Raw genomic sequence first — 25,472 nt, 5'->3', positions numbered from 1 at the left:
GGCTTTTCCCAGCAGATTTAGAAATAGTAAGATGCAGACTTTTTGTGACATCAACAATATCAATTTTAGACCAGTGAAACTCGCAGTCTACCTTTTTAATATAATGTAAGGGTAAATCCTGCACGAATTCTCTGCTGCAAGATGGATGCTTAGTCAGAGTAGTAGCATAGAAGTTGTTTAGTTCATCGGCACTAAAGTGATCCAATGGTGATGACTGCTTTGGTTTTATGAGACCTAGTTGTTTAAGTTTTTTCCATATTGAGGAACCATATGATTCTTCGGTTAGAATATTTGTAAAATACTTGTTACGCTCAGCGTTTAATTTAACTTTTAACTCACTCCTTAGTTTTTTGTAGTAATTAAGAAGACTCTGGTCACCACTTCTACGCGCTCGTTTGTAGATAGCATCTCGATGTTTTAGTTCATTCTTTAATTCCTTGGTTAACCAAGGGCTACTTGGGCGACTAATCTTTCTCTCCAAGAAAGGTGCATAAATATCTAGATAATTTGATACTACAGTTAAAAAGTAAGAAGTAAGTTCATTTGGATCCAAGCTATCAACATCAATATTATTTACATTTAACTCAATATTTAGAGACTGTGAAAAAGCCAAGTGATCGCAGTTTCTAAAATCACGGTATTTATTTACTTTATTACACTTTTTTGGGTGTTCAAGCTTGTACTCTACAAAAATATAATCATGACCTCCAATGTAAGGCGCTGAGGATTTAGAGTAATTTCTGATTTTGTCTTCATTGTCAACAATAATAACGTCCAGCCACGAATCAACTCCATTTGTATGATAAATTGGACCATGCGGTACACAATATAAAGCAAACTCAGTTATGAAAGACTGTAGATGACAAGCTAGACGATCAGTTTTAAGAAGATTACAATTTAAGTCTCCAGTGATGATTATGTTATTATAGTGTGGATATAGCTTCCCAAACTCAGTAAAAAAACTATCCAAGAGATAACCTTGAGGCCTTCTGTAGATACCTGCTAATAGAATCTGAGACCCTGTGTCCATTGACACATCAATTAATATGAATTCCGGTTGATTTAGGTGATTTGCAACCGAAGTGTGCAGAACTCTTGATTTTAATGACTTGTGAATAAAGCAAGCCAGGCCACCACCTCTTATGTAGCGTCCAGATTCATCAATAAGTCCTCTGTCTCTACGAATAATAGCATAGTTTTCTAGCGCAATAGAGACATCTGGATTTAGCTAAGTTTCCACAATAGTGATGATATGTGACTTCATTTCAGCAACTAAGATATCAAACTGGGCCGTATGAGCGAGGTAGCTATTGATATTGAGAGTTAGTATATTTAAGGCTTGACAATTTGAAGTATGTTTGCACGGTGATTGTTAACTTAATTTGTTTAGATCACTCACAGAATGTATTTCAATTTTAGCTGAGTCGTCATTTTCTTTCAGATACAATACGCTTTTATACACCCAAGCATATTTATATTTAAGTTCTTTTGCTTTTGCTTTTGCAATTTTTAAAAGTTTGTATGTCTCCGGATGCAAAAATTCATTTAGATAAATTTGTTCATCAGTAACATTTTCTAATGTATGAAATATTTCTTTAATTGATAATTTTTTCACACGACGTTTCAAATTGACAATATGATCACGAAATTGACAGGATTTTAAATTCAGAACGAATGAGTGTCTCAATCCATGTGATGCAGGGGGATTTCTATTTTTTAATTCCTTTACACTGAGAATATCATTTTCTAGGTTAGATATGCTCAGTTTATTGAATACATGGTGTACAATTTCCGCTGCTGATAAGTTTGACGTAATTTGTTCTGGTACCCCAGACAATAGCAGCTGAGACGATGACGCGTTCGATGACACAGACGAAATATTATTCACTGATCCAATGGAATCAAGAGTCGAATTTATTAAATCAATAGCGGTGGAATTTTCATTACAAGCTTGAGCTATTTTGTTTACTTTTTCGTCGGTGGACTTTTGTTTCTCTCTTACTTTTGCTAATAAATTATTTATAGTGGGTCATTCCACGTCAAATCGACCAATAGTTGGACTCGACCCCTTTCGATTTGGATAAATTTTGGTCAGAAGTTTTCTTTTATCCTATAACGAAGTTCTGCTAAAGGAAAAAAATTAAAAAAATTTTTTTCAAAAGTTATGCAAAATCCAAAATTTCACTATTTTCCATATTTTTTAAATTTATGTTTCAAAAATCTCGAAAACTATTGCAATTAAAAAAATCGCTTATGGTAAACTTCAAAGGGGACACTTGGGGCTATTAAAAAAAAAAAATTTCCAAAAAAAAATTTTGAAAAATCTCCAATTTGTGAAATTTTGAATTTTTGAAAATTGTCAAAATTGACCGTCGACAATAAATTTTTGGCTCAAATTTTTTTGTGTACTACCTTGTACCAATCTTAAAAGATCCTGAAATTTTTGGAACTGTGTTTTTTGTTTTTTCAAAAATATGAATTTTTGAAATTTGTTAAAAAAAAATTTTTTCTTAATTTTTTTTTTTTTTTTTAATCAGTTTGGCAAATCGCGTAATTTTGATATTTTGAACAGTTGAAATTTCATTTAGTGGCATAATGATGAGAAAAAAAACATTAATGATATTTGTTTATTATTGGTTATTAATTTATTTAATAGGGCTTTTTACGTGTAAGTTTACTTGACATTCTGTTACGAAAATTTTTTTTTCTTCAATTCTTCAGTTACTGTTGTTGCTCCTTTTCTTTTTCTTAACCTGAAAAATGTTAATATGACTTAAATCTTTAAACCCAAACTTAAAATAGATAAAGTACTAACACAGAAATTTCAGATTTTTACCTGCTTTTAATATCTGGTTCTTCAACGAACTCGTAGATATCTGTATTTTTTAACCGGAAATCCTTTCCTTCCTCAGATGAGGATGAGGTTTTTACTCTCATCACATCACTTGAAATGGGAATAGCGGCATGACAATTTCGGATTCCTTTGTACTGGCAGAGCATTTTTAAATCTCTGGTTAAGTTTTTTTTGAGTACGCTGAATCTGCTCATTTGAAACAAAGTCACAATTGATTCCGTGAACATTTTCTTTTGCCCATTGGAATAGCTCATCAGGTGTTTGAATTTGGTCGTCAGCTTTAGATTGGAGGTTGGCTCTGTCAACCTTCCGTTTTAATGTTCCGCCTAAACCATCACTTGGACCTTTTCCATGTGAAGTTGCAAAATAATGCCATTCCGCTGGTATTTGAAAATCTTCCTCATGATGCAGCAAGTTCAGCAAATTGTACCGATTTTTATATTGAGATGCTGCACCATCCGAAAAATAAATTATTTTAGAAATGTTTGGGATTTTATTTTTCAGAAACGATGTCAGTACTTCCTGGAAACTATAAACTGCTGTTGTATTATGCGTCAAGTTGTCTGAAATGATTATCAAATTTAGAGGTACTATATTGTCGACATTTTCATCAATGGATCTATAATAGCAAGCAAATGGATGGATTGTCGCTTGACTATTATTCCAATAAGCTCCTTGGACACTGTTTTGAAGTAAAAATGAGTAATTTTCTGAGAACTCAGCAACAACAAGTACTTGTCCAACTTCGAGATTCTTTTCGTAGTTTGAAAAAATTCAGCCTGTTGACGAGCAATAAAATCATGCTGAAGGAATTTTGGAATAGATTCTACCAAATTATCAACGAAATCATCAGTTGATTTCACAATCGTTTCCAAAGAACATCGATCTACTTGAGTCCATTGTTTATACGTTATTTCATCTACAAAGTTATCATTGAAAATATTTTCGATCGTTCTTCTTAATTTTGTCGAGCCAGGACAGTTACTACAGGTTCCCAAATAGCAGTCACTCGTAGGCCGAGGACAAATAACCATTTTCAAGCAATCTCGATATAAAGAAAACGGTTAACTTTCATCGCTACATTTTAATTTGTCAAGTTTTGCACCATGAAATGACAGTTTAAAATTTTCGTGAATGAGACAGACACAAACTACGTGAGTGCCAGATGAACCTGCTAGAACACATTCAGGGGGTCTCAGACTAGCAAATTTTGAAAAACTGACTTTCAAATGGGTATTTCTGCTTGAACAATTGATAAATTTCATTTAAATTACCCAAAATCAGCCGTTTTTGTTTTGGAACCCGTTGACCATTCTCATGAACAGATTTAAATTCTTTTACCTGGTAACTCTCTACTTACATCTTGATTTCGATAAAATTGTTGAATTTTCTCTTCAGTAGTTTTTAATAATGAATGACCTTTGTTTCTTTGTGGAGTGAATAGAATGCCATCTTCACTGACTTTTTGTTTTACTTTTTTCACCATGTATGTAGATGCTTCAAAAACATCAACAATTTTTTCTGTTGACCAACTTAAAGGCAAAACAGATAAAATCTGTAATTTTTCACTCACTTTGCTGCAGTTATTAAATTTTTCTTTTAGCTGATTTATTATTTCTTTTCCGGTTAATTCAGGAGTTTCGTCAATGTTCAATTGTTTATTTTTAATTGTGTCAGAATCATTTTCCATAAGATGTTCAAAGCATGATTGCAGTTTCGATGTCATCTCATGATATTTCCGTTGATCGTATGTTTTTGATCGATCTAAATCTTTTTTTTTTACAGGAGATAAATTAAAAATTTTGGCAATAGAATTAAGGCGATCTAGATGTATTTCAGTAGGTGTAAAAGCTTCACCGGTTGAGCTGCACATTTCAGATGTTGAAGTTGTCACATTTGACAACTGCAAGTTCTCAGATAAATTAGAGGACATTTTTTTCGTCCACCAGGCTTTGAATTAATATTGGAGTTCCTACTTGGTCAGGTGTTTCGGATGGTTTTGATGATTTGGAAACGGAATCTTCAGAGACACTCTCAACTAGTTGACTTTCTTCGACATTCACAGTTTTTTCAAATATTTCAACTTCATTTTGATCTTCTGGTAATTCACTACAGACTCTTTTAGTACACGAAATGCATAGTTTACTTCCCGGTATAATGGAAGGTAACCTAATCTTACACTGTTCGAACAATTTTAAACTGACTGGTCTCAAAGATTTACGAACTATACTGTCATGAAGTTTAAAGGGATCAGCACAAGATTTTTGATTTGAAGTATATTTGATACGATACTGTTTGTCATGTTGAGAGCAAATAAAACTAACATCTGTACCACTTCTAGAATTCAGAGTAATCTGATCTTCGTCAGAAAAATCTTTGCAATTAATAAATTTTTCTTCAGAGCATATTTCATTCTTAAATAATCCAATCGAACACTTTTTATTTTCCATCACTAATCTCTTATTTTTTCTGCACTCAAAATTTTAACTAGATAATGTCCTCAAATTAAACACTTGATAAGATAATTGTTATAAGTTTAGAATTTGAAGAAAGAGTTATTTCTAGACACTTACTTAGAATGATGACTGTCTTCGAAATAAAAATCAGAAAGGTTAACTTTATCTTACACGTAAAGATTCAAACGTCACGCCACAGATGTCACCACTTCTTCTACTTTAACATCAAATGATAATACAGGTGTCAGTATCATTTTTTTTACGAGTTTTATTTTGAAAATGATCCCAAAAAATGTCATTAATGTTTTTTTTCTCATCATTATGCCACTAAATGAAATTTCAACTGTTCAAAATATCAAAATTACGCGATTTACCAAACTGAATGAAAAAAAAAAATTTAAGAAAAAATTTTTTTTTAACAAATTTCAAAAATTCATATTTTTGAAAAAACAAAAAACACAATTCCAAAAATTTCAGGATCTTTTAAGATTGGTACAAGGTAGTACACAAAAAAATTTGAGCCAAAAATTTATTGTCGACGGTCAATTTTGACAATTTTCAAAAATTCAAAATTTCACAAATTGGAGATTTTTCAAAATTTTTTTTTGGAAATTTTTTTTTTTAATAGCCCCAAGTATCCCCTTTGAAGTTTACCATAAGCGATTTTTTTAATTGCAATAGTTTTCGAGATTTTTGAAACATAAATTTAAAAAATATGGAAAATAGTGAAATTTTGGATTTTGCATAACTTTTGAAAAAAATTTTTTTAATTTTTTTCCTTTGGCAGAACTTCGTTATAGGATAAAAGAAAACTTCTGACCAAAATTTATCCAAATCGAAAGGGGTCGAGTCCAACTATTGGTCGATTTGACGTGGAATGACCCTAGTGTTAAGATTTGTTGAAAGACTTTTTATATCAGCACTATTTTTATTTAAAGTTGTCATTATAGTTTTTATGTCTTCAGTGTGTTGACTAAGATCTTGAGAAACTTTACGAATCTCGAAGCTGTTTTTGAATGACATATCAAGTAATAAGTTCATTTTCTGATCGAGGGTAAAGTTTGTCCAATCAGGTTTATCATTTAAAGAACTTGACTCTTGGGAAGTGCTGATAGTTTCATTCATTTTACCAGAATCACTTGAAGAGGTAGTTTTACTTCTAGTGGTCAATGACTGTTGATCCATGGCTGATGATGTGAAGACAGAATCTTCTAACACAGTTGAAATAGGTGGAGTTTTAGGCGATGAATCAATTGATTTAAAGCTGGAAAGTAATGACCGTTGACTTGTAGATCTAACAAAACTAGTGCGTCTAGATGAATTTGCTGTCACTTCAAGTGGAGATAATGGAGCTTTAAATGATATCACACAGCAATTTGTTGGTGGCTTGAATTTCAACGCTTCCGTAAGACAACTAGGGTGATAAGAAGATTTACAAGTCAGACAAGTTTTGTTAACTTTTGCTACCCTCTTACATCTAACACAGAGCATAACAGGAGACACTGGGTGATGACGGATTTTTGGCTCAAATTTTTTTGTGTACTACCTTGTACCAATCTTAAAAGATCCTGAAATTTTTGGAACTGTGTTTTTTGTTTTTTCAAAAATATGAATTTTTGAAATTTGTTAAAAAAAAATTTTTTCTTAATTTTTTTTTTTTTTTTTAATCAGTTTGGCAAATCGCGTAATTTTGATATTTTGAACAGTTGAAATTTCATTTAGTGGCATAATGATGAGAAAAAAAACATTAATGATATTTGTTTATTATTGGTTATTAATTTATTTAATAGGGCTTTTTACGTGTAAGTTTACTTGACATTCTGTTACGAAAATTTTTTTTTCTTCAATTCTTCAGTTACTGTTGTTGCTCCTTTTCTTTTTCTTAACCTGAAAAATGTTAATATGACTTAAATCTTTAAACCCAAACTTAAAATAGATAAAGTACTAACACAGAAATTTCAGATTTTTACCTGCTTTTAATATCTGGTTCTTCAACGAACTCGTAGATATCTGTATTTTTTAACCGGAAATCCTTTCCTTCCTCAGATGAGGATGAGGTTTTTACTCTCATCACATCACTTGAAATGGGAATAGCGGCATGACAATTTCGGATTCCTTGTACTGGCAGAGCATTTTTAAATCTCTGGTTAAGTTTTTTTTGAGTACGCTGAATCTGCTCATTTGAAACAAAGTCACAATTGATTCCGTGAACATTTTCTTTTGCCCATTGGAATAGCTCATCAGGTGTTTGAATTTGGTCGTCAGCTTTAGATTGGAGGTTGGCTCTGTCAACCTTCCGTTTTAATGTTCCGCCTAAACCATCACTTGGACCTTTTCCATGTGAAGTTGCAAAATAATGCCATTCCGCTGGTATTTGAAAATCTTCCTCATGATGCAGCAAGTTCAGCAAATTGTACCGATTTTTATATTGAGATGCTGCACCATCCGAAAAATAAATTATTTTAGAAATGTTTGGGATTTTATTTTTCAGAAACGATGTCAGTACTTCCTGGAAACTATAAACTGCTGTTGTATTATGCGTCAAGTTGTCTGAAATGATTATCAAATTTAGAGGTACTATATTGTCGACATTTTCATCAATGGATCTATAATAGCAAGCAAATGGATGGATTGTCGCTTGACTATTATTCCAATAAGCTCCTTGGACACTGTTTTGAAGTAAAAATGAGTAATTTTCTGAGAACTCAGCAACAACAAGTACTTGTCCAACTTCGAGATTCTTTTTCGTAGTTTGAAAAAATTCAGCCTGTTGACGAGCAATAAAATCATGCTGAAGGAATTTTGGAATAGATTCTACCAAATTATCAACGAAATCATCAGTTGATTTCACAATCGTTTCCAAAGAACATCGATCTACTTGAGTCCATTGTTTATACGTTATTTCATCTACAAAGTTATCATTGAAAATATTTTCGATCGTTCTTCTTAATTTTGTCGAGCCAGGACAGTTACTACAGGTTCCCAAATAGCAGTCACTCGTAGGCCGAGGACAAATAACCATTTTCAAGCAATCTCGATATAAAGAAAACGGTTAACTTTCATCGCTACATTTTAATTTGTCAAGTTTTGCACCATGAAATGACAGTTTAAAATTTTCGTGAATGAGACAGACACAAACTACGTGAGTGCCAGATGAACCTGCTAGAACACATTCAGGGGGTCTCAGACTAGCAAATTTTGAAAAACTGACTTTCAAATGGGTATTTCTGCTTGAACAATTGATAAATTTCATTTAAATTACCCAAAATCAGCCGTTTTTGTTTTGGAACCCGTTGACCATTCTCATGAACAGATTTAAATTCTTTTTTACCTGGTAACTCTCTACTTACATCTTGATTTCGATAAAATTGTTGAATTTTCTCTTCAGTAGTTTTTAATAATGAATGACCTTTGTTTCTTTGTGGAGTGAATAGAATGCCATCTTCACTGACTTTTTGTTTTACTTTTTTCACCATGTATGTAGATGCTTCAAAAACATCAACAATTTTTTCTGTTGACCAACTTAAAGGCAAAACAGATAAAATCTGTAATTTTTCACTCACTTTGCTGCAGTTATTAAATTTTTCTTTTAGCTGATTTATTATTTCTTTTCCGGTTAATTCAGGAGTTTCGTCAATGTTCAATTGTTTATTTTTAATTGTGTCAGAATCATTTTCCATAAGATGTTCAAAGCATGATTGCAGTTTCTATTGGTCGATTTGACGTGGAATGACCCTAGTGTTAAGATTTGTTGAAAGACTTTTTATATCAGCACTATTTTTATTTAAAGTTGTCATTATAGTTTTTATGTCTTCAGTGTGTTGACTAAGATCTTGAGAAACTTTACGAATCTCGAAGCTGTTTTTGAATGACATATCAAGTAATAAGTTCATTTTCTGATCGAGGGTAAAGTTTGTCCAATCAGGTTTATCATTTAAAGAACTTGACTCTTGGGAAGTGCTGATAGTTTCATTCATTTTACCAGAATCACTTGAAGAGGTAGTTTTACTTCTAGTGGTCAATGACTGTTGATCCATGGCTGATGATGTGAAGACAGAATCTTCTAACACAGTTGAAATAGGTGGAGTTTTAGGCGATGAATCAATTGATTTAAAGCTGGAAAGTAATGACCGTTGACTTGTAGATCTAACAAAACTAGTGCGTCTAGATGAATTTGCTGTCACTTCAAGTGGAGATAATGGAGCTTTAAATGATATCACACAGCAATTTGTTGGTGGCTTGAATTTCAACGCTTCCGTAAGACAACTAGGGTGATAAGAAGATTTACAAGTCAGACAAGTTTTGTTAACTTTTGCTACCCTCTTACATCTAACACAGAGCATAACAGGAGACACTGGGTGATGACGGATAGTTAGCGTAGAAGTTTATGTTTCGATTTGTTTTGACAGCTGACTGATGTAAACAAAATACTATAGTCAGGTTCCAGTGACGCCACCTATAAATTTTGTTAACTGCTTCTAAGTCGATGATAATCAGAGAAGTGTATATAGACGTCAATAAATAAGACACTGGCGCTATAACACCGGACGAACTAAAATCACTTTACGCTGAATAGCACAGTAACCTCAAAATTTCTTTGCCAATAATATGAAAGTTTATTACTCAGCTTCTGTTTCAGGAAAATCGAAGTTTTTTTTGCAACCTGTGAGGGTTGCAGTAAAGAGTATGCAACAAAATCTGAAACAGAAATGCCCGTGGGCATACAAAGGCAGAAGAATGCTTAAAATATAGAGCGTAAATTTGACGTGATTATAACTACTTACGTGACTTATTAGTTAGTTAGTATTAGATAGTATTAGTTAGTTCTTTTCGTTAAAAAGTAGTTTAATACGTGTCCATCAATAATTGAAAACAAAAATTATCGAACAAATTTTAGTTAAATTAGCTATTAAAAAGAAGCTGTTGATTCTTTAAATTCAACAAAAAATAATCTTTGTAGAGAATTTAATTTCCTACAAAATCATACCAAGGGTTTTTTCATATTTGGTATATTGAATTTTCTATAACCAAAAAATAAGGGAAAAAAAACTTTTTTTGGCGAAAATTCTTCTTTTTGCGAGCGCTAACTGAAAAATGAAGATAAAGGACTCAAATTTTAATACAATTTTTTTTTTCGTAACTCTCAACGAAATTTTGATATGGGACCGAAAAAAAAAAAATCTTCGAATTATTTGGCACAGTCTAATAGATATAATATATATAAATATATGAAAAATTGATGTGGGTACTAAAATGAAAGGTCTCGATAAGTGTAACATCAGAATGAGCTTATATCTTTAAAAATGTCAATAGTTGACGAGATACAAGGTCATTTCTTAAATATGTATCTAGAGATAGAGCATTTTCGAATGCAGCCTAAATACTTATCATAATAAATTGACTATCGGTGAGAATGATATGAAACCTTGAAAAGGCACAAATTCAAGTCAAGACCTTTGCAATGACTAAATTTTACTAAAAAAAACCGATTTTATCATATGCTTATCTTGGAAACAAAATTTTTCTTATTCTCTTAATAATACAGATAATAATAATAATAAATAAAAACTTACGACGTCAATAAGCTGAGATAGACGCAGGCCCATTTTAACCGTGAGGCGATCACTGTTGTTGCCGACTGGCCGGATAAGGCGATTGTAATTGGACAGCAGGTCTTCATAAAGGCGCTTTGAATCAGGATTTGCGCTTGCACCTGGCAATGACGCAACAATAAGTGACATGATAACCGCCATGGCCAACAATCCGCCCAGCCTAGACCACCGTCGCCACTCGCCTTTCCCACCGTAGTCCGTCCAAGCATCTCTGACCATCGTACGCCGTGTCCACCCCTTCAACAAACAATTAACAATTAACCATTAAACATTAACCATTATTCATCATGTGTTATTATACAGTAAGGTAGTTAATATTAATTAACTACTTTGTGCTTCTGACATTCACAGCACAGTTGTTAAACCACAAGTGACAATTATTAAGTTCCTCTGTGTCTATCTAATTATAATTTCTAGTCTAATTAATAACTAGAAGGATACTAAAGTTTACTAAAATTTAAAGTTATCTGATTTAATCGGGGCTTATTGTCAATTCAAATTTTGTCTTTGGTAATTCTGTTATATCAAGTAAATCCCAAAGTACCCTGTCAGCGATGGCAAGTGTTTAAGTGTTTGATATTGACAGGTACACATCGGGCTTACAGCTCCAATGTCTTAAACAATAGCCGGGATTGAAGCCAAAGTCAAGCCTCCGGTACACCTAATACCTCTGTAAACTATATATACACCCTAATGATCGCACAGTTTGCTGTAACCTCGATAAATCTGATAAAGACATCATCTGCAAACACTCAAACGATTCAATTTATTTGAACAGAGCTTACAATTCTCCTGGCAATCATACTGTAGTCTTGCTAATCAATCAACATCATTATCTCAACAATCTTTATCCTCAACAAACACAAACAAATCTCGATTTATTTTGGCAAAAAATTGTCTGCTTAACAATATTTCTTTAGTTAGAGTTGAGGATTACTTGATACTCTAGATTCAGGGTATTATGATATTATACAATGCTTCGAAGAGGCCAACGGATTCAAGCAGGAGCATCAAGATCGGATACACCTATACGTCTATGTGAGTGTTGTAGTTGCAATAGAGCTTGGATTATTGATTGTATACTTGAATACCTTGGATCGAATTTATCGTGATTGTTAAACCAATCGATATCTCTGTTCTCTCTATTGTAGATATTCCTGTCGACTCTAGATTCCATAATTCAACCCAGTTCAATACCACTCTCAAAGGTGTGTGTATGTGTGTCTATCTCTTGGTCGCTTGTCAACATTAATCGCATTCCACATCCAGTGGCTCAGAAGTACGGAATTATATTTTAATTAACAACGCTATTATTATTACCGTCATTACTATTAATTAATTAAGTTTAAATTTAGCAGGACAAATGTCAAAGGGTCTGCGCTTCTTTTTAATTAATCTAAAATATTTTTTGTAATTATAATCTGATCAGTACCCGAGTCGAAATTTAAATCGTAGATTCAACGTATTGAACGTTGAAATCGTAGGTTGAGCGTATAAGATGTTGGAAACGTAGGATCAACGTATTGAACGTTGAAATCGTCATTTGACCGTAACGGACGTTAAAAACGTATATTGAACGTACCCAACGTATTATAAATGTGAAGAGAACCAATAATGGGTGAAAATAGTAATATTAAAACTACTCAAATAACTACACATTTTTAATTTTCTTAGCGGGAAATTAAAAATTTTATTTTTTTTTTTGTAAAAATCCAGTGGTACAAAATTTCATAAAATTGGATAAAAAGTTATCATTTTATATACAGATTTATGAGGCTATTTTTGGTATAAAATCGTATGAATGATATTTCATAAAATTTTACATAATTTTGGAAACCATTCCGAGGGTAAAAAATTTCGATAAAACACTTCCGTCAACAAAAATGGTAAATTAAGCTAAGAAATGTAAAATCTCCCTAACAAAACTAAAAAAAAAATTTTTTTTGTCTATTTACGTTTCAAACATGTGTAGTTATTTGAGTAGTTTTAATATTACTTATTTCCACCCATTATTGGTTCTCTTCACATTTATAATACGTTGGATACGTTCAAAATACGTTTTTAACTCCATTACTTTCAAATGACGATTTCAACGTTCAATACGTTGATCCTACGTTTTCAACGTCTAATACGCTCAACCTACGATTTGAACGTTCAATACGTTGAATCTACGATTTAAATTTCGACTCGGGTAGAATAATTACTTTTTGGGTTTTGTCATTGATTATAAATTTGGTGAGAGGGGCCAAGTGAATAAACATAAATGCACATATGTGAAGAGGATAGTTTAAATGGGTATTGATTTAGCGTTATTTAATTGATTACAAATAATATTTATTGGCTGCTAAGTATTGAATAATGGGTTAAGAGAAGAAACTAAATGCGATGACAGCAAACCAGCCACACAAAACACAAATTTGTTCACACTTGCATGGGTAACTGATCGGGAAACGAGTATCCTATCCGATGTATGTAGATGTAGATAATCGTGTTTTACGGTGATTTTGGTAAACAACGGCTGATAGTAAATGAGATAGATAGATCACATCCGGCGTTTGTATTTTATATAAAAAGAGGGGATCAATAAATTAAAACGAGAGGGCAAATAAAAAAATAAGCGTAATGACATATTTTTTTTTTTTTCAATAAATACAAATCCAATTGAATTGATTCATCAGTTAACATTTGTATATAAATATGCTTAATGAGCAAACTGTGTCACCTTTCCGTTCGACGGATCGTAAAATCTAACGCGCAAAAGTGTGTAAATAAAATTTAAAAACTACAATAATAATGACAGACAATACAGGATGTAAATACAGAATTATGGGGCAATTTGTACAAGAAATTTAATGCATCAATAAATACATAGTCATTTTGTGAATTATTTTTATTTGTCTTTTATTTAGTCATGTTACTGTTATCGTCGAAATAGCCGGAATTTGTTGATAGAGTAACACAAAAGGCAGAGAAAATATTGCTCATTGCTTTTAAATGATTTTAGGTAATGTGAATTATAAACAATGCGGGTGGATTTAACTATTGAATTTTTCGTGTTATCTGCCAAACTCATTGAAAAATACTATACGGTCTGTTAAATGCTTACCAATTATTATAATGGATATATAGACGTCAGCCGCGAGCTGTTATTCAATTTTTCTCTGTGTCTAATAATTTAAAAGTAATTATTACGCTTGGAATTATTAGAAAATTTATTTTTAATCGACTTTGTACGTGACAACAAAACCGTATTATTTATAATAAACAATTCTGAGCGGCACTTGAACCGTTACTGGGTAGTTGAATTTACTCAATTATTTGTAATTAAAATATGAGTATAAGAAAGGAAGATAAATTTATTTAAACGGATAAAATACTTTGGAGAAGAATAATAATTAAATGGTTTAAAGAGATTGCGGTAACTGATTCAAAAGAACGGGGATAAAAAAAAAGATAAAGAAGACCGAGTTTATTATTCCAGAGCGCTTCAGTTAAATATGAAGGAATAAAGCAGCAATAGTAAAGAAATAAAAAATAATGTTAAAATAAAATAAAATAAATGAACAAAAGTTGGTATTTTCTCGGTCTCTGTCAATGTCTGGTGTATTCATGTCACGTAAGACTACTCGACTCTTTAAGTGGTGAAGTACGTGAGCGTGAATTTTTTTACTGCATCATCTCCATGAACTCTGCGGTTGCAAGAGCTCCAGCTCCAGCTTCGACTCTGGCTGTGGCTCCGAGTTGAGTAAAAGTAAAGAATGAGAGAGAATTAGTGCCGAGGATTTACAAAAAGAGATGGCTAAAAAGTCTTATATAGTCTGCAGTCAGTGTACTCAGTGTGACTATACTTTGCATTAGACACAACTCTTCTCTATATATGACCACCCGAAGAAAAATCCAACGAGACTGGCTGGCAGATGCCCAGCTGCTAGTCTGACTATACGCTTCCCTTTTCTACTTTTCTACTCGCTTATTTTTTTATTTTTTACTTTGTCTCAACGTTTCTCGGCTTATACTTTTACATTTTTTTATAGTTTATACTTTTTCGTTTTTCGCATTATCTCCTGGAGATTTATGAAGGGTTGTCCGAAAAAAAACCCATAAAGATTCTCATTTATGCGCTCACAATGTACCTTTCAGACAACCAAAAAACTTTTTCAAAATTAATGTACCCCTTTTTTATCATTCATTATAAACAAGTTTAAGAAACAAAATTACATTTTATTTTTACGCCAATATTCTCACTTAAATGAATAGGATAAAATATGTGAACTATAAATAAATAAAATTTTGCTTTATTAAATAATGACTTTTATTAAATTGCACTGTATATACTTTGTTAACTATTGACGTTTTTAAAGATGTAAGCTGATCTCGATGTTACACTCATCAAAAGCTTTCATTTGAATACCCACATGCATTTGGATATATTTTTCATATATACATTAGGGTGTGTCATTTTAGGGCGATATTTTTAACTTCCCGCTAAGAAAATAGAAGATTTTCAAAAATCGGGAAGTTATTGTTTTCACCCCGTTTTACGAAAATCGAGTTTTCATCGAATCTCGACGTTTCGAGGTCCTAGGAAGCTTCCCTGACTATTCCCGCGGTGGTGTGTGTGTGTGTGTGTGTGTGGATGTAGAGGAGGGTGGGGCAAGACGGCCCACCTCAAAAATTGACCAAAAATTTATTTTTCTAATTTTTTTTTAATCATCACAAATTCGGGTTATTGATGCATTTTTAGCCCTACGAGTGGAAACAAAGGCAAAATGAGCAACTAAAAAGTTCTAAAACAGAAGTTATCTTTTAATTTCATAACCTAATCATGATTAATAAAGTAAAAATCATATTTTTCAGCTGATTTTATAGATTTAGGGCAAAATAGACCATTCGAAAAAATTGTAAATAACAATAACGAATTTTTTATTTAATAGAAAAATAACAATTATTAAGGCCCTTAGGGTCAACCGTTTTCCTAATTTTTTTGATTTGCACAGATTCCAAATGAGCATTGAAAGTTTTAGTTAAGGTCATTGCAAGTCTCATAAGTGAAGTTGAAATCTATCTACCTTCAAGTGCGACGAATTTTGCTGTTACTTAAAATTTTCTTAGTTACATCCATTTTTTATAGAAAACAAATTTAATATGTTTTTTACGAATTCTATTTAAATAAGTAGCCAAATTTATTTTTCACATATCAAGTGTTTAGAAAATTTATTCATTTTAATCTGTTATATTTCCGCGATCCTGCAATAAGAACAATTTATCCGTTATGTGATCAGTAGGGCCAGGACTTTCGCAGCAGTCCCTGGCCCTAGTGATAACATGTATGCTAAATTCTTAGTCCGTTGACTGAATAACTACATGTAATGCACTGATAGAAGGATTTGTTTATAGTTAAAAATATTTGTTAATATTTAACAAATCATTTATTAGAGACCACTTTTTAGTCCTTAACAAATATTTCTTAGTATTTAAAAAGATTTATTAATATTTAATAAATGAATATCTGATTTATTAAATACAAACAAATCATTTTAAATACTAAGAAATATTTGTTTGATACTAAAAAATGGTCTCTAATAAATGATTTGTTAACTATTAACAAATATTTTTTTAATACAAATAAATCCTTCTATCAGTGTGTTAAGTTTTGGAAACCTTACAATGACATTTTCCCCGCTGCCAAAGAGACGATTGTTGCAAGGAAATTTTTAGTAAATTTTATTGAAATTTAATAGACATGTTCTAAATTTCATGTTTCAAAAAGTTCTAATTTATAAACAACAACATTTTTTCTATTCTACTCATCTCTCTGACACAGTCTGCATATGAAATATATGCATATGAAACTATTGTTTGGAAATAAAAATTGTTCGTTGTTAACGCCCCCACAATTCCTATTGAGGTTGGAATTTAATTAATTAAATCCATTCTTAGCTGAACTTGACACGAAGATTATACACGAAGATTTCTACCAAATTTGAAGTCTATAGGAACTATAGCTAGGTAATTTGAATTTTAATTGTTAATATCTACCCCTGCAATCCTTATTTAGGTCAGGTTGTCGTAAAATCCTCATTTAGATTACTTCTTCATCACACACAGAAGACTCCTACCGAGTTTTGGAGTCTGTAGGAGCTATAGCTCGGAAATTTACAATTTCCATTGTTAACACCCAACCCCGCTATCCATATTAGGAGTAGATTGTCATAAAATCCGCTCTTAGATAATTTCTCCATCACATAGAAAAGATTCTTACCAAATTTCGACCTTATAGGAGCTATAGCTCGGAAATTTTAAATTTTCATTGTTACGGGGGATATTCACCCCCGCAACCCCCTGTGGGAATGAGCTATATTTAGAGTTATTATAAATTAATCCTCGCAATATTCACAAATGTAATTATCGGTACTGTACTTGGAAATAGGTTTGTAGAAATAGTATATTACATACCTAGGCCAGTAAAATAAGAAAAGTCTCAGATCACATGCAATTGTTGGCCGAGGCGAAGCCGAGGTTGACAAACATGTGATCTGAGGCTTTCTTATTTACTGGCCAAGGTGTGTATACTATTTTTCTGCTCGACGTAGCCGGAATGTGGCAACTTTGTTTAGCGCAGCAGCCAGAAAGTTGCCACTTTCCGGCCGGAGGGCAGAAAAAATCATTTCACTCAATTTTTTTTCTGTAAAAGTAGGGGAACGATTGGTATCATGTTAACAATAGTTTTTCTGAGTAATATAAAAGTGAATGTAGTTGTCCAGGACAGAAATAAAAACATTTTTGACGTGAAAAACAACTTTGCCCTAAAAAAAAAAAAATTTTTTTTGGAATTTTGGAAAAATTTCAGTGAATTGAGTCAAAGTTGGACGAGAGTAAATCCACTTGATAGTAGAAAGCCACAAAAAATAAAAACCGGCTTAGGTGGGCCGTCTTGCCCCACCCTCCCCTAAACCTCTCATAACTTCTGAACGGCTCAACCGATTTGATCCCGATTGGTGCCATTCGAAAGGGCTTGACTGAACTTAGATTTTGAATATAGTTTGAAACGATTCTAACTGGTAGATTTTGAGAAATCGCAAAAAAAGTACAAAAAAATATTTTTTCAAATGGGGTTTTTTTGGAATAACTTTTAAACGGCTTGACCGATCAATTCCAAAAACTAATCGACTTTTAACATCAAAAAACCACGTCGAACGCCGCCAGTCCAGTCGAAATCGGTTGATTCGTTCGTGAGTTATCGTTGACGAAAGAAAACCGAAAAAAGTGTTTTTTCGGAATTACTCCGAAATTTTTCGTTCTATCAATTTAAACTTGAACATTCTTTATGAAGCTTAAAAAAACTGCGTTGAATGCTACCAACCGCGTGAAAATCGGTTTATTCATTCAAAAGTGCGATTTGAAAATTCAAAAAATAGTATTTATCAAACTTCTATCAAACTTATAGCATACAAAAGCTATTTTCGGAGAGCTCAAAATAACACACAAATTGTATTTATGAGCTCAAAGAGCTCAAAAACGTCATAAGTGCAATTTCAAGCGTTTAGGTATAGAATTGGCGGGAAGTTGCAGGGATGGCCTTCAGGGTCAACCGTTTTCCTAATTTTTTTTTCTGAATCGATTCAAATAAATTTACTTTGATTTCTACACTGACATTATCATAAAATAATAACAAACGAATAAGTTGTTCAGAAAGATAATACTACAAGTGATTGCTGAACTTTTTCGATGCTACTTTTGAAAAAATTTTTTTTATTCTCTTATAATTCAGTAAGTCTTTCATAAATTCTAAATCCTGTCGAGGAGCTTGTATCGCTGAAGGCGCACAATACCATGCTTTTATGTATACTAAAACAATGAAAATACAAATATGGCGGAGTCCCGAAGTTTCTATCCGGCTGAGTGAAAATTGTTCTCGAAACAGATAAATTCTTAAGCAATATATTTTTAAGGAATATATTGCTTGTAATTATAACGATTAATTAACAATAATTTGACTGAGATTATTGTATTAAAACGAGTCAATACTTTAATTTAAAATTTAAATGCTCGACAATGTACAAAAAAAATTAAATTATTTATGTAAGAGTAATAAATTGAAAATTAAATGGAATTTAATGTGTATTTTTTTAAATGTTACCGTTTGACGGGCTATAACTTTGAAACTAGTGGTTCTACAGTCTTTGACCAAAGAAATAATTTTGTAGAGAATTTAATTTCCTACAAAAACCATAAGAAAATTTTTTGAAAAAAAAATTTTTTAACAACGAAAAATCCATTTGAAACAAAAAAAAATTATTTCCTGTGTTACTTAAATTAACCTAGTCGAGAAGTGAGTTTTCCGCGAAAAATCGATCCGATTTTCTTAAAAATATGGCTATTGGTGCATTGGATTCAGAATTTAATTCTAAGAAAGAGGAATTTTTTAATTTATCCGCCATTAAAAATTTCATTTGTTATAAACAAAAAACGAAGAGAAAAAAAGGTAGTCTCCATTCCGTAGTTATAACTTCAAAAATATTAAAGATATCTAAAATTTGAAAAAAGATCCTAAAAGAAGAGAAAATTTTAGTAAAATAAGTCTTCACTCCCGGAGTTGTAGCTCCATTATTTATCATTTTAATTTAACGTTGAAAATTGGGCTCCGCGCGGCCGTTTCGGTGCCTAGACGTTGCCGCTAAGCAAAGTATGCAACACAAAATAATTTTTTTATAACATTCAATATTAATTTAAAAATCTGAATAAATTATAGTATCATCTAGATACTTGAAGGAATATAGCCCCGCCAAAAAAAAATTTTTAGCTTAATTTTTGTTTAAGTTATTTAATTGTTAATTAACTAATCTTTCGGAGACTTGAGTTTTCATAAAATCTCTTATAAAAGTTTAAAAAATGTGTCTATAAATTTTTTTTCTTTTGGGAGCTCTTGTTATATAAATAATGAACAAGACCGCGTAGTAAAAGTTTATAAAAGTTTTTTCATTTGTTTATAATGATTTTTCAAAGTTATCAAAAATAGAAATATCCAGCTATTATTATAAAAAAATTTTTTTTTTCCTAAATTTTTAATTTTGGTTGTTTTTGTATTAATATATAGCGTTTAATAGCTTGGCTAAAAAATTTTTAACATTAATTGTTTAAAAACTTTTTATAAACAAATAGACAAATTTAATATTTTTGAAAAATTTTTTTTGTCATTTTGTTGTCTTAGTAAAATAATGATTTTAAAAAATCTTTCTTAAAAAAATTTTTCAATTGTATATAATTGTTTTTTTCATTTATCCACCATTTAAATTATTTATTAAGAAATCATTTTTTTTTATATTATCATTTACAAATATCAATATAATTATGAAAAAAATTTTTTTTTGTATTTAAATTTTCATTGTTTATTTTATAAACAATTTGTTATAAACAAATTTACATTTTCGTTTTATTTTTTTTCCGTTGCTTTAAAAAATGACAAATTCAGCCATATGCATAAAAGTTGTAAAAAAAATTTTTCTCTATTTTTTATTAAATTTTAAAATAATTTACCCCATCAAAGTTGAAGCGGTCAACTATTTCATCAACTTATAAATTGTTATAACTTCCGAAATATTGATGATACGGTCTTTGACATTCAAGACGATCTTTTAGACAATTTATTGATTTATAGAAAAAATTTTTCATATGCTCGATATTTAAATCGAGTTTTTTGATGAGCTAAGCCGCTATTGGACTTAAACCCTTTAACACAGCGGCATAATTTTTTATTTTCTATAAACTACCAAATTTTCTGGTATATCAGTAAAAAAGAAAATATCGCCTTAAAATGACACACCCTAATATACATATATATTAGGGTGGCGCAAAAACAACTATTTTTTTTTTTTTGAGCCTCGAGTGAAAAAATGTGTTTTTGATGTTTTAAGAGCTCTCTCCAAAGGACAGCTTAAAAAAAAATTTTTAAGATGTCACTCCAAATTTTTTTAAATTTCAAAAATCGTCAAAAATCGAATTTTTTTTTTTTCTCGTTACGGTATAATTATATAGACTAAAAAAAATAAGTTTCTGAAAATTTCAGTTCAAAATTTGAATTTTGAAAGGTCGCTCATAATTTTTTTTCCATTTATTAGTGCATTAGTTTAGATTTTTTCGAGCGACCTTTTACTATTCAAATTAAAATTCCATGCATTTTTTTTTTTTATTTAGTACAATAATCGATAAAAAGACATCACGAGATGAACTAAAAATCAAGCACAACATAGAAAATATAATTTTTTTTTTAATTTAATAATTTTATTTAATCAACTGCCAGGCGTGGGTTAGAATCCCAAGCTGGTCTTAGAAACCAGCTTGGTTGAGATTTGACCTTGCCGCGTAAGTTAAGGTTTTTTCAAACCAAAAAGACCCCAACGTACCACTTCCAACACTTAAAGTCGGCGATATGACTAATTAAAGAAAAAAAAAAAAAAATTATGAGCGACCTTTCAAAATTTAAATTTTGAACTGAAACTTTCAGAAACTTATTTTTTTTTGGTCTATAAAATTATACCGTAACGAGAAAAAAAATTTTAAAAAAAATCGATTTTTGACGATTTTTGAAATTTTAAAAAATTTGGAGTGACCTCTTAAAAATTTTTTTTTAAGCTGTCCTTTGGTGAGGGCTCTTAAAACATCAAAAACTAACATTTTTTCACTCGAGACTCAAAAAAAAAATATATTAATATAAAATATATATATATATAAAAAAAAAAAAATATATATATATATATATATATATATATATATATATATATATATATATATATATATATATTTTAAAGATATAAACTCATCCCAATATTACACTCACCAAGAGCTTTCATTTGAGTATCCACATGTATTTTGATATATTTTTCATATATACATATATATAATATATATAAATATATGAAAAATTGATGTGGGTACTCAAATGAAAGGTCTCGATGAGTTTAATGTCAGGGTGAGCTTATATCTTTAAAAATGTACATATTTATAATAAATTGACTATCGGTGAGAATGAAATGAAACCTTGAAAAGGCACAAATTCAAATCAAGACCTTTCTAATGACACTAAATTTTCACTAAAAAACTGATTTTATCATATGACCATCCTGGAAACAAAATTTTTCTTATTCTCTTAATAATATAGATTATACTACAAGATTTGAATAAAAAATAAAAATTTTGGATATAAACTTTTTCAATAGACGGTTGATCCGTTTTAGCGACTGAAAAATGGCAATTGGCCAAATTAAGACCAACTTTGGTGGCCACTCAACTTTTCTCTTATAATTTTTCCTCTTTCTTCAAGTCTTCTCTAATAAATAAGTGAATAACCTTTAAACTAACAAACTATCTTATTTTTTAATCATCTGCAGTGATCTTAAATCGACCTTACACGTCAATATTTCCAATTAATTCTGACACAGGGTTAATTAACTGAGAATTTAAGATCTGACGATTATCTCATGGTTCATTGAGCACCAATTGAATTTTAATCTAAATAGAGTTTCAAAGCAGTAAACTATGATTAAACATAGAAACTTTATATTTTATTTGATTAATAATTAAAAAAAAAAGAAAAATTATTCTCCAGTTCAACAAACTTTTCACTAGCTCATGATTTAATATTGATAAAAAAAAATTTTAATCTACGATCTGTTCGATTTAAACTTAAAAAAAAAAAACTATAGTCTTTTACGGTTTTGTCAAGATAAAAAAAATATTTCAATCAAAACTTTTTTGTCTAGATAAAAGTAATTAAATAAAAGAAAGAAAATGACCAATTGTAATTAATGAAATAGGAGTTTGACAAGGGGAATTAATATAAGAAGAAAAAGAAAGTGGTTTTTTTTCTTCTAGGTAATTACGAAGATGATTTTTAATTAAAACCGACGGATGATGTCACGGAGCTTATGCAGTTTGTCAAACACACAAAGTCCGCCGGAACCGAGTAGGGAAGCCTCGTTATAATGGAAATGATAATGAGGTAAATGCCGTCACATCCATCAATCGTAAGAGCATATGTCAAATTCATGCTTTTACTTGTATATATGAGAATTATTACATAATACATTGACTGACTGATACACACACTAAATCAGGAAACAATTATTTTAGGTTTGATAATTTAATATGACGGAGTTGACATCAATAATATTGTATCTTATCATGTCTATTATCATAAAACCATCATTCATTATTATTTATTATCAGTTCTATTTTATTCAATCAACTGTCAATATGACAATAGTTAGACTTATTCTCAAATATTATTAATTTCTTTTTATCAATTCTAGTTTTTAATCTTTTCCGCTCGATATTCACTACATTTCGACGTTCTAATTAGTAAATTGTCTAACTCCATTTTAGAGAATCTTCTATTTGTACGAAAAAACAATTAGTTCAAAATTTATTATCATTACAAATTTATTATTTAGTTTTTTTCAAAAAGCAAAGACTGAAACCTCGTATTTATTTGAAGGTTATTGTTAATAATTTATTACTTATCAATATTAACTAGGAAACAATAGATTAATTTCTTAAACATATTATTGACGAGGTTTTTAAATATATTTAAATGGATTTGTTTCGTTTTATTTATTACGGACTCTAATTTGTTGTATTAAAAAATGTCATGCGCAGTAATTTTTTAAAATTAAGGACGATGTGTTTTTATATTGTAAAATTTTAAGTTGCCTGATGATGTCTGAATAAAACTGACGAAATGTCGCATGTTAAAATAAATGGAATAAAAAAGATAACATCATTTTGGTCTACAACATCCTGATTTCAATTAATTTATTATCACTTTAAAAAACCATTTAATATCTAGAGGTATATAATAGAGGTATAATATTTTGATTTGGATCATCTAAATAATTTATAATTGGACTATTGCTACATCAAAATGTTAAAAAATCACCCTCTGAAAAATAAGGAGTTCGATCATTGCTAATTAGACCGTCGATTTGAATTAAGAAAAAAATTCTTAAACTAAGATAATAATTTTGAAGAGTTTCATTGTTATGAATTAAAACAAAAAATTTTTAAATCAAGTAAAATTTACGTAAGTCAAGAAAAATTTTTTAACTTAAGAATTTTTTTACTCAAATCAATTTATTCAAAATTATTTTCTTGATTTAACTAAATTTTTTTTTTATTTATTTAATTAACACGGAATAATTTTGTGGTAACCAATAGCAATTTGTAGCTTGTCTCGATAAATTTTGACACAAAAATGTATCACAAACTTTACCTTCAAGCTACCAATTGACAATCCGTCAAAAAAAATAAATGATGAGTTTAGATCTTACATTTGAAACAGAAAAATACCGTGGATTTACCTTGTCACACTGCAACAATTATTAATTTACTATGTTATATAATAGACATGTAAATTCCTTGAAAGTGTTAAAATAACAGCATACGCATTAAGTTAAATTAACAGAGAAAATTACAATCAACGACCGAAGTAGTAAAGCCCGTGGAGTTTGGCATTAATTGTAATTTTGCATATAATAACCCGGCGCGGAATATGTAAACGGAAATTATGATCTTTATTCAGGATGAGGAGAAGGTGTATGTGTGTACTGAAATATAAATTATAGAGATCCTTATTTCGGAGCGAAATATCTCACTTATTCATTTCATCTCATCTCAACTGGTCTTGTCTTGTCGCATCCCATTTAGTTTTGGGAAGACCAAAGTGGTGTTGGTGCCTGTGTGCATGTAGATGGATTTTCACCAGCAGTGAGTAGTTCTAAGTGAAATTAGTTTATCCATATGGATCAGGATTGTCTCACAGTGGTAGTTGAATCGCTTCGGTGCTTCATAAATCACTTGAATCCGTCTGTGTTGGCTACCACTCATACATTCTCGTCTCAGTCCTCATCCTCGCATCTTCTACATAGCTATCATCCTGTCTATACCAACACTTACACAGCTACAGACATACCCATCACCCTTTTCCTCCTCCGCAAGGTTTGCATATCAATGGAAATGGCGTCGCCAGGCGTCGCTATTAAATTATCAAAACTACCATCTATACATATACATTGTCTGCAAGCCAACGACCAACAGTTAAACGTCGACCTGGATGATAAAAAATTAATACACTCTTTTTATTATTTTTGCCAATCAATAATCACAATTTTTCATGAGAAAAAAAAATACAAGACATAATTTGAGTAACAAAACTCGTAAAGTAGACTCGACAAAATCTGACAAGTTAATTTATCGCAATAACCAGCCCCTTAAATTTTCACCCTTGTCACTCAACTCTCTAAACATGAAACTCAACAACGATCGAAGGTACTTAATTTTTTTTTTATTCCTCCACCTCCTTCGTTCTTCTCTCACTGAAAAGTCTCATCCTCGCGCTACCACAACTACTCTCTCTATAAAATTTAACGAAAAATATTCCCAGAGTAAATTCATTGTCTCACGCTTGACGCCTAACAGAAAAACACCCGGGAGTTAATTTATGAGATAAGTACTACGTAAAAAAAAAAAAAAAAAAAAAAAACTATTACCAAATTT

The 25,472-nt window shown here is 30.8% G+C and overlaps 1 protein-coding gene across 1 annotated transcript in view; it reads right to left on the bottom strand.

Moving 5' to 3' along the window:
• LOC123261237 (acetylcholine receptor subunit alpha-like 1) overlaps nucleotides 1-25,472 on the bottom strand; it is a 152,470-nt gene that overhangs the window by 96,525 nt on the left and 30,473 nt on the right. Inside the window, exon 2 of the mRNA XM_044722789.1 lies at nucleotides 10,884-11,159. Coding sequence (XP_044578724.1) covers nucleotides 10,884-11,141 — 258 coding nt within the window. The 5' untranslated portion in view covers nucleotides 11,142-11,159. The remainder of the gene's footprint in view (nucleotides 1-10,883; nucleotides 11,160-25,472) is intronic.

Source organism: Cotesia glomerata, linkage group LG3, assembly GCF_020080835.1.
Source record: "Cotesia glomerata isolate CgM1 linkage group LG3, MPM_Cglom_v2.3, whole genome shotgun sequence".
In the NCBI taxonomy this organism is placed as follows: domain Eukaryota; kingdom Metazoa; phylum Arthropoda; class Insecta; order Hymenoptera; family Braconidae; genus Cotesia; species Cotesia glomerata.
The sequence above is the reverse complement of the archived record's forward strand: the minus strand, read 5'-3'. Positions and strand labels throughout refer to the sequence as shown.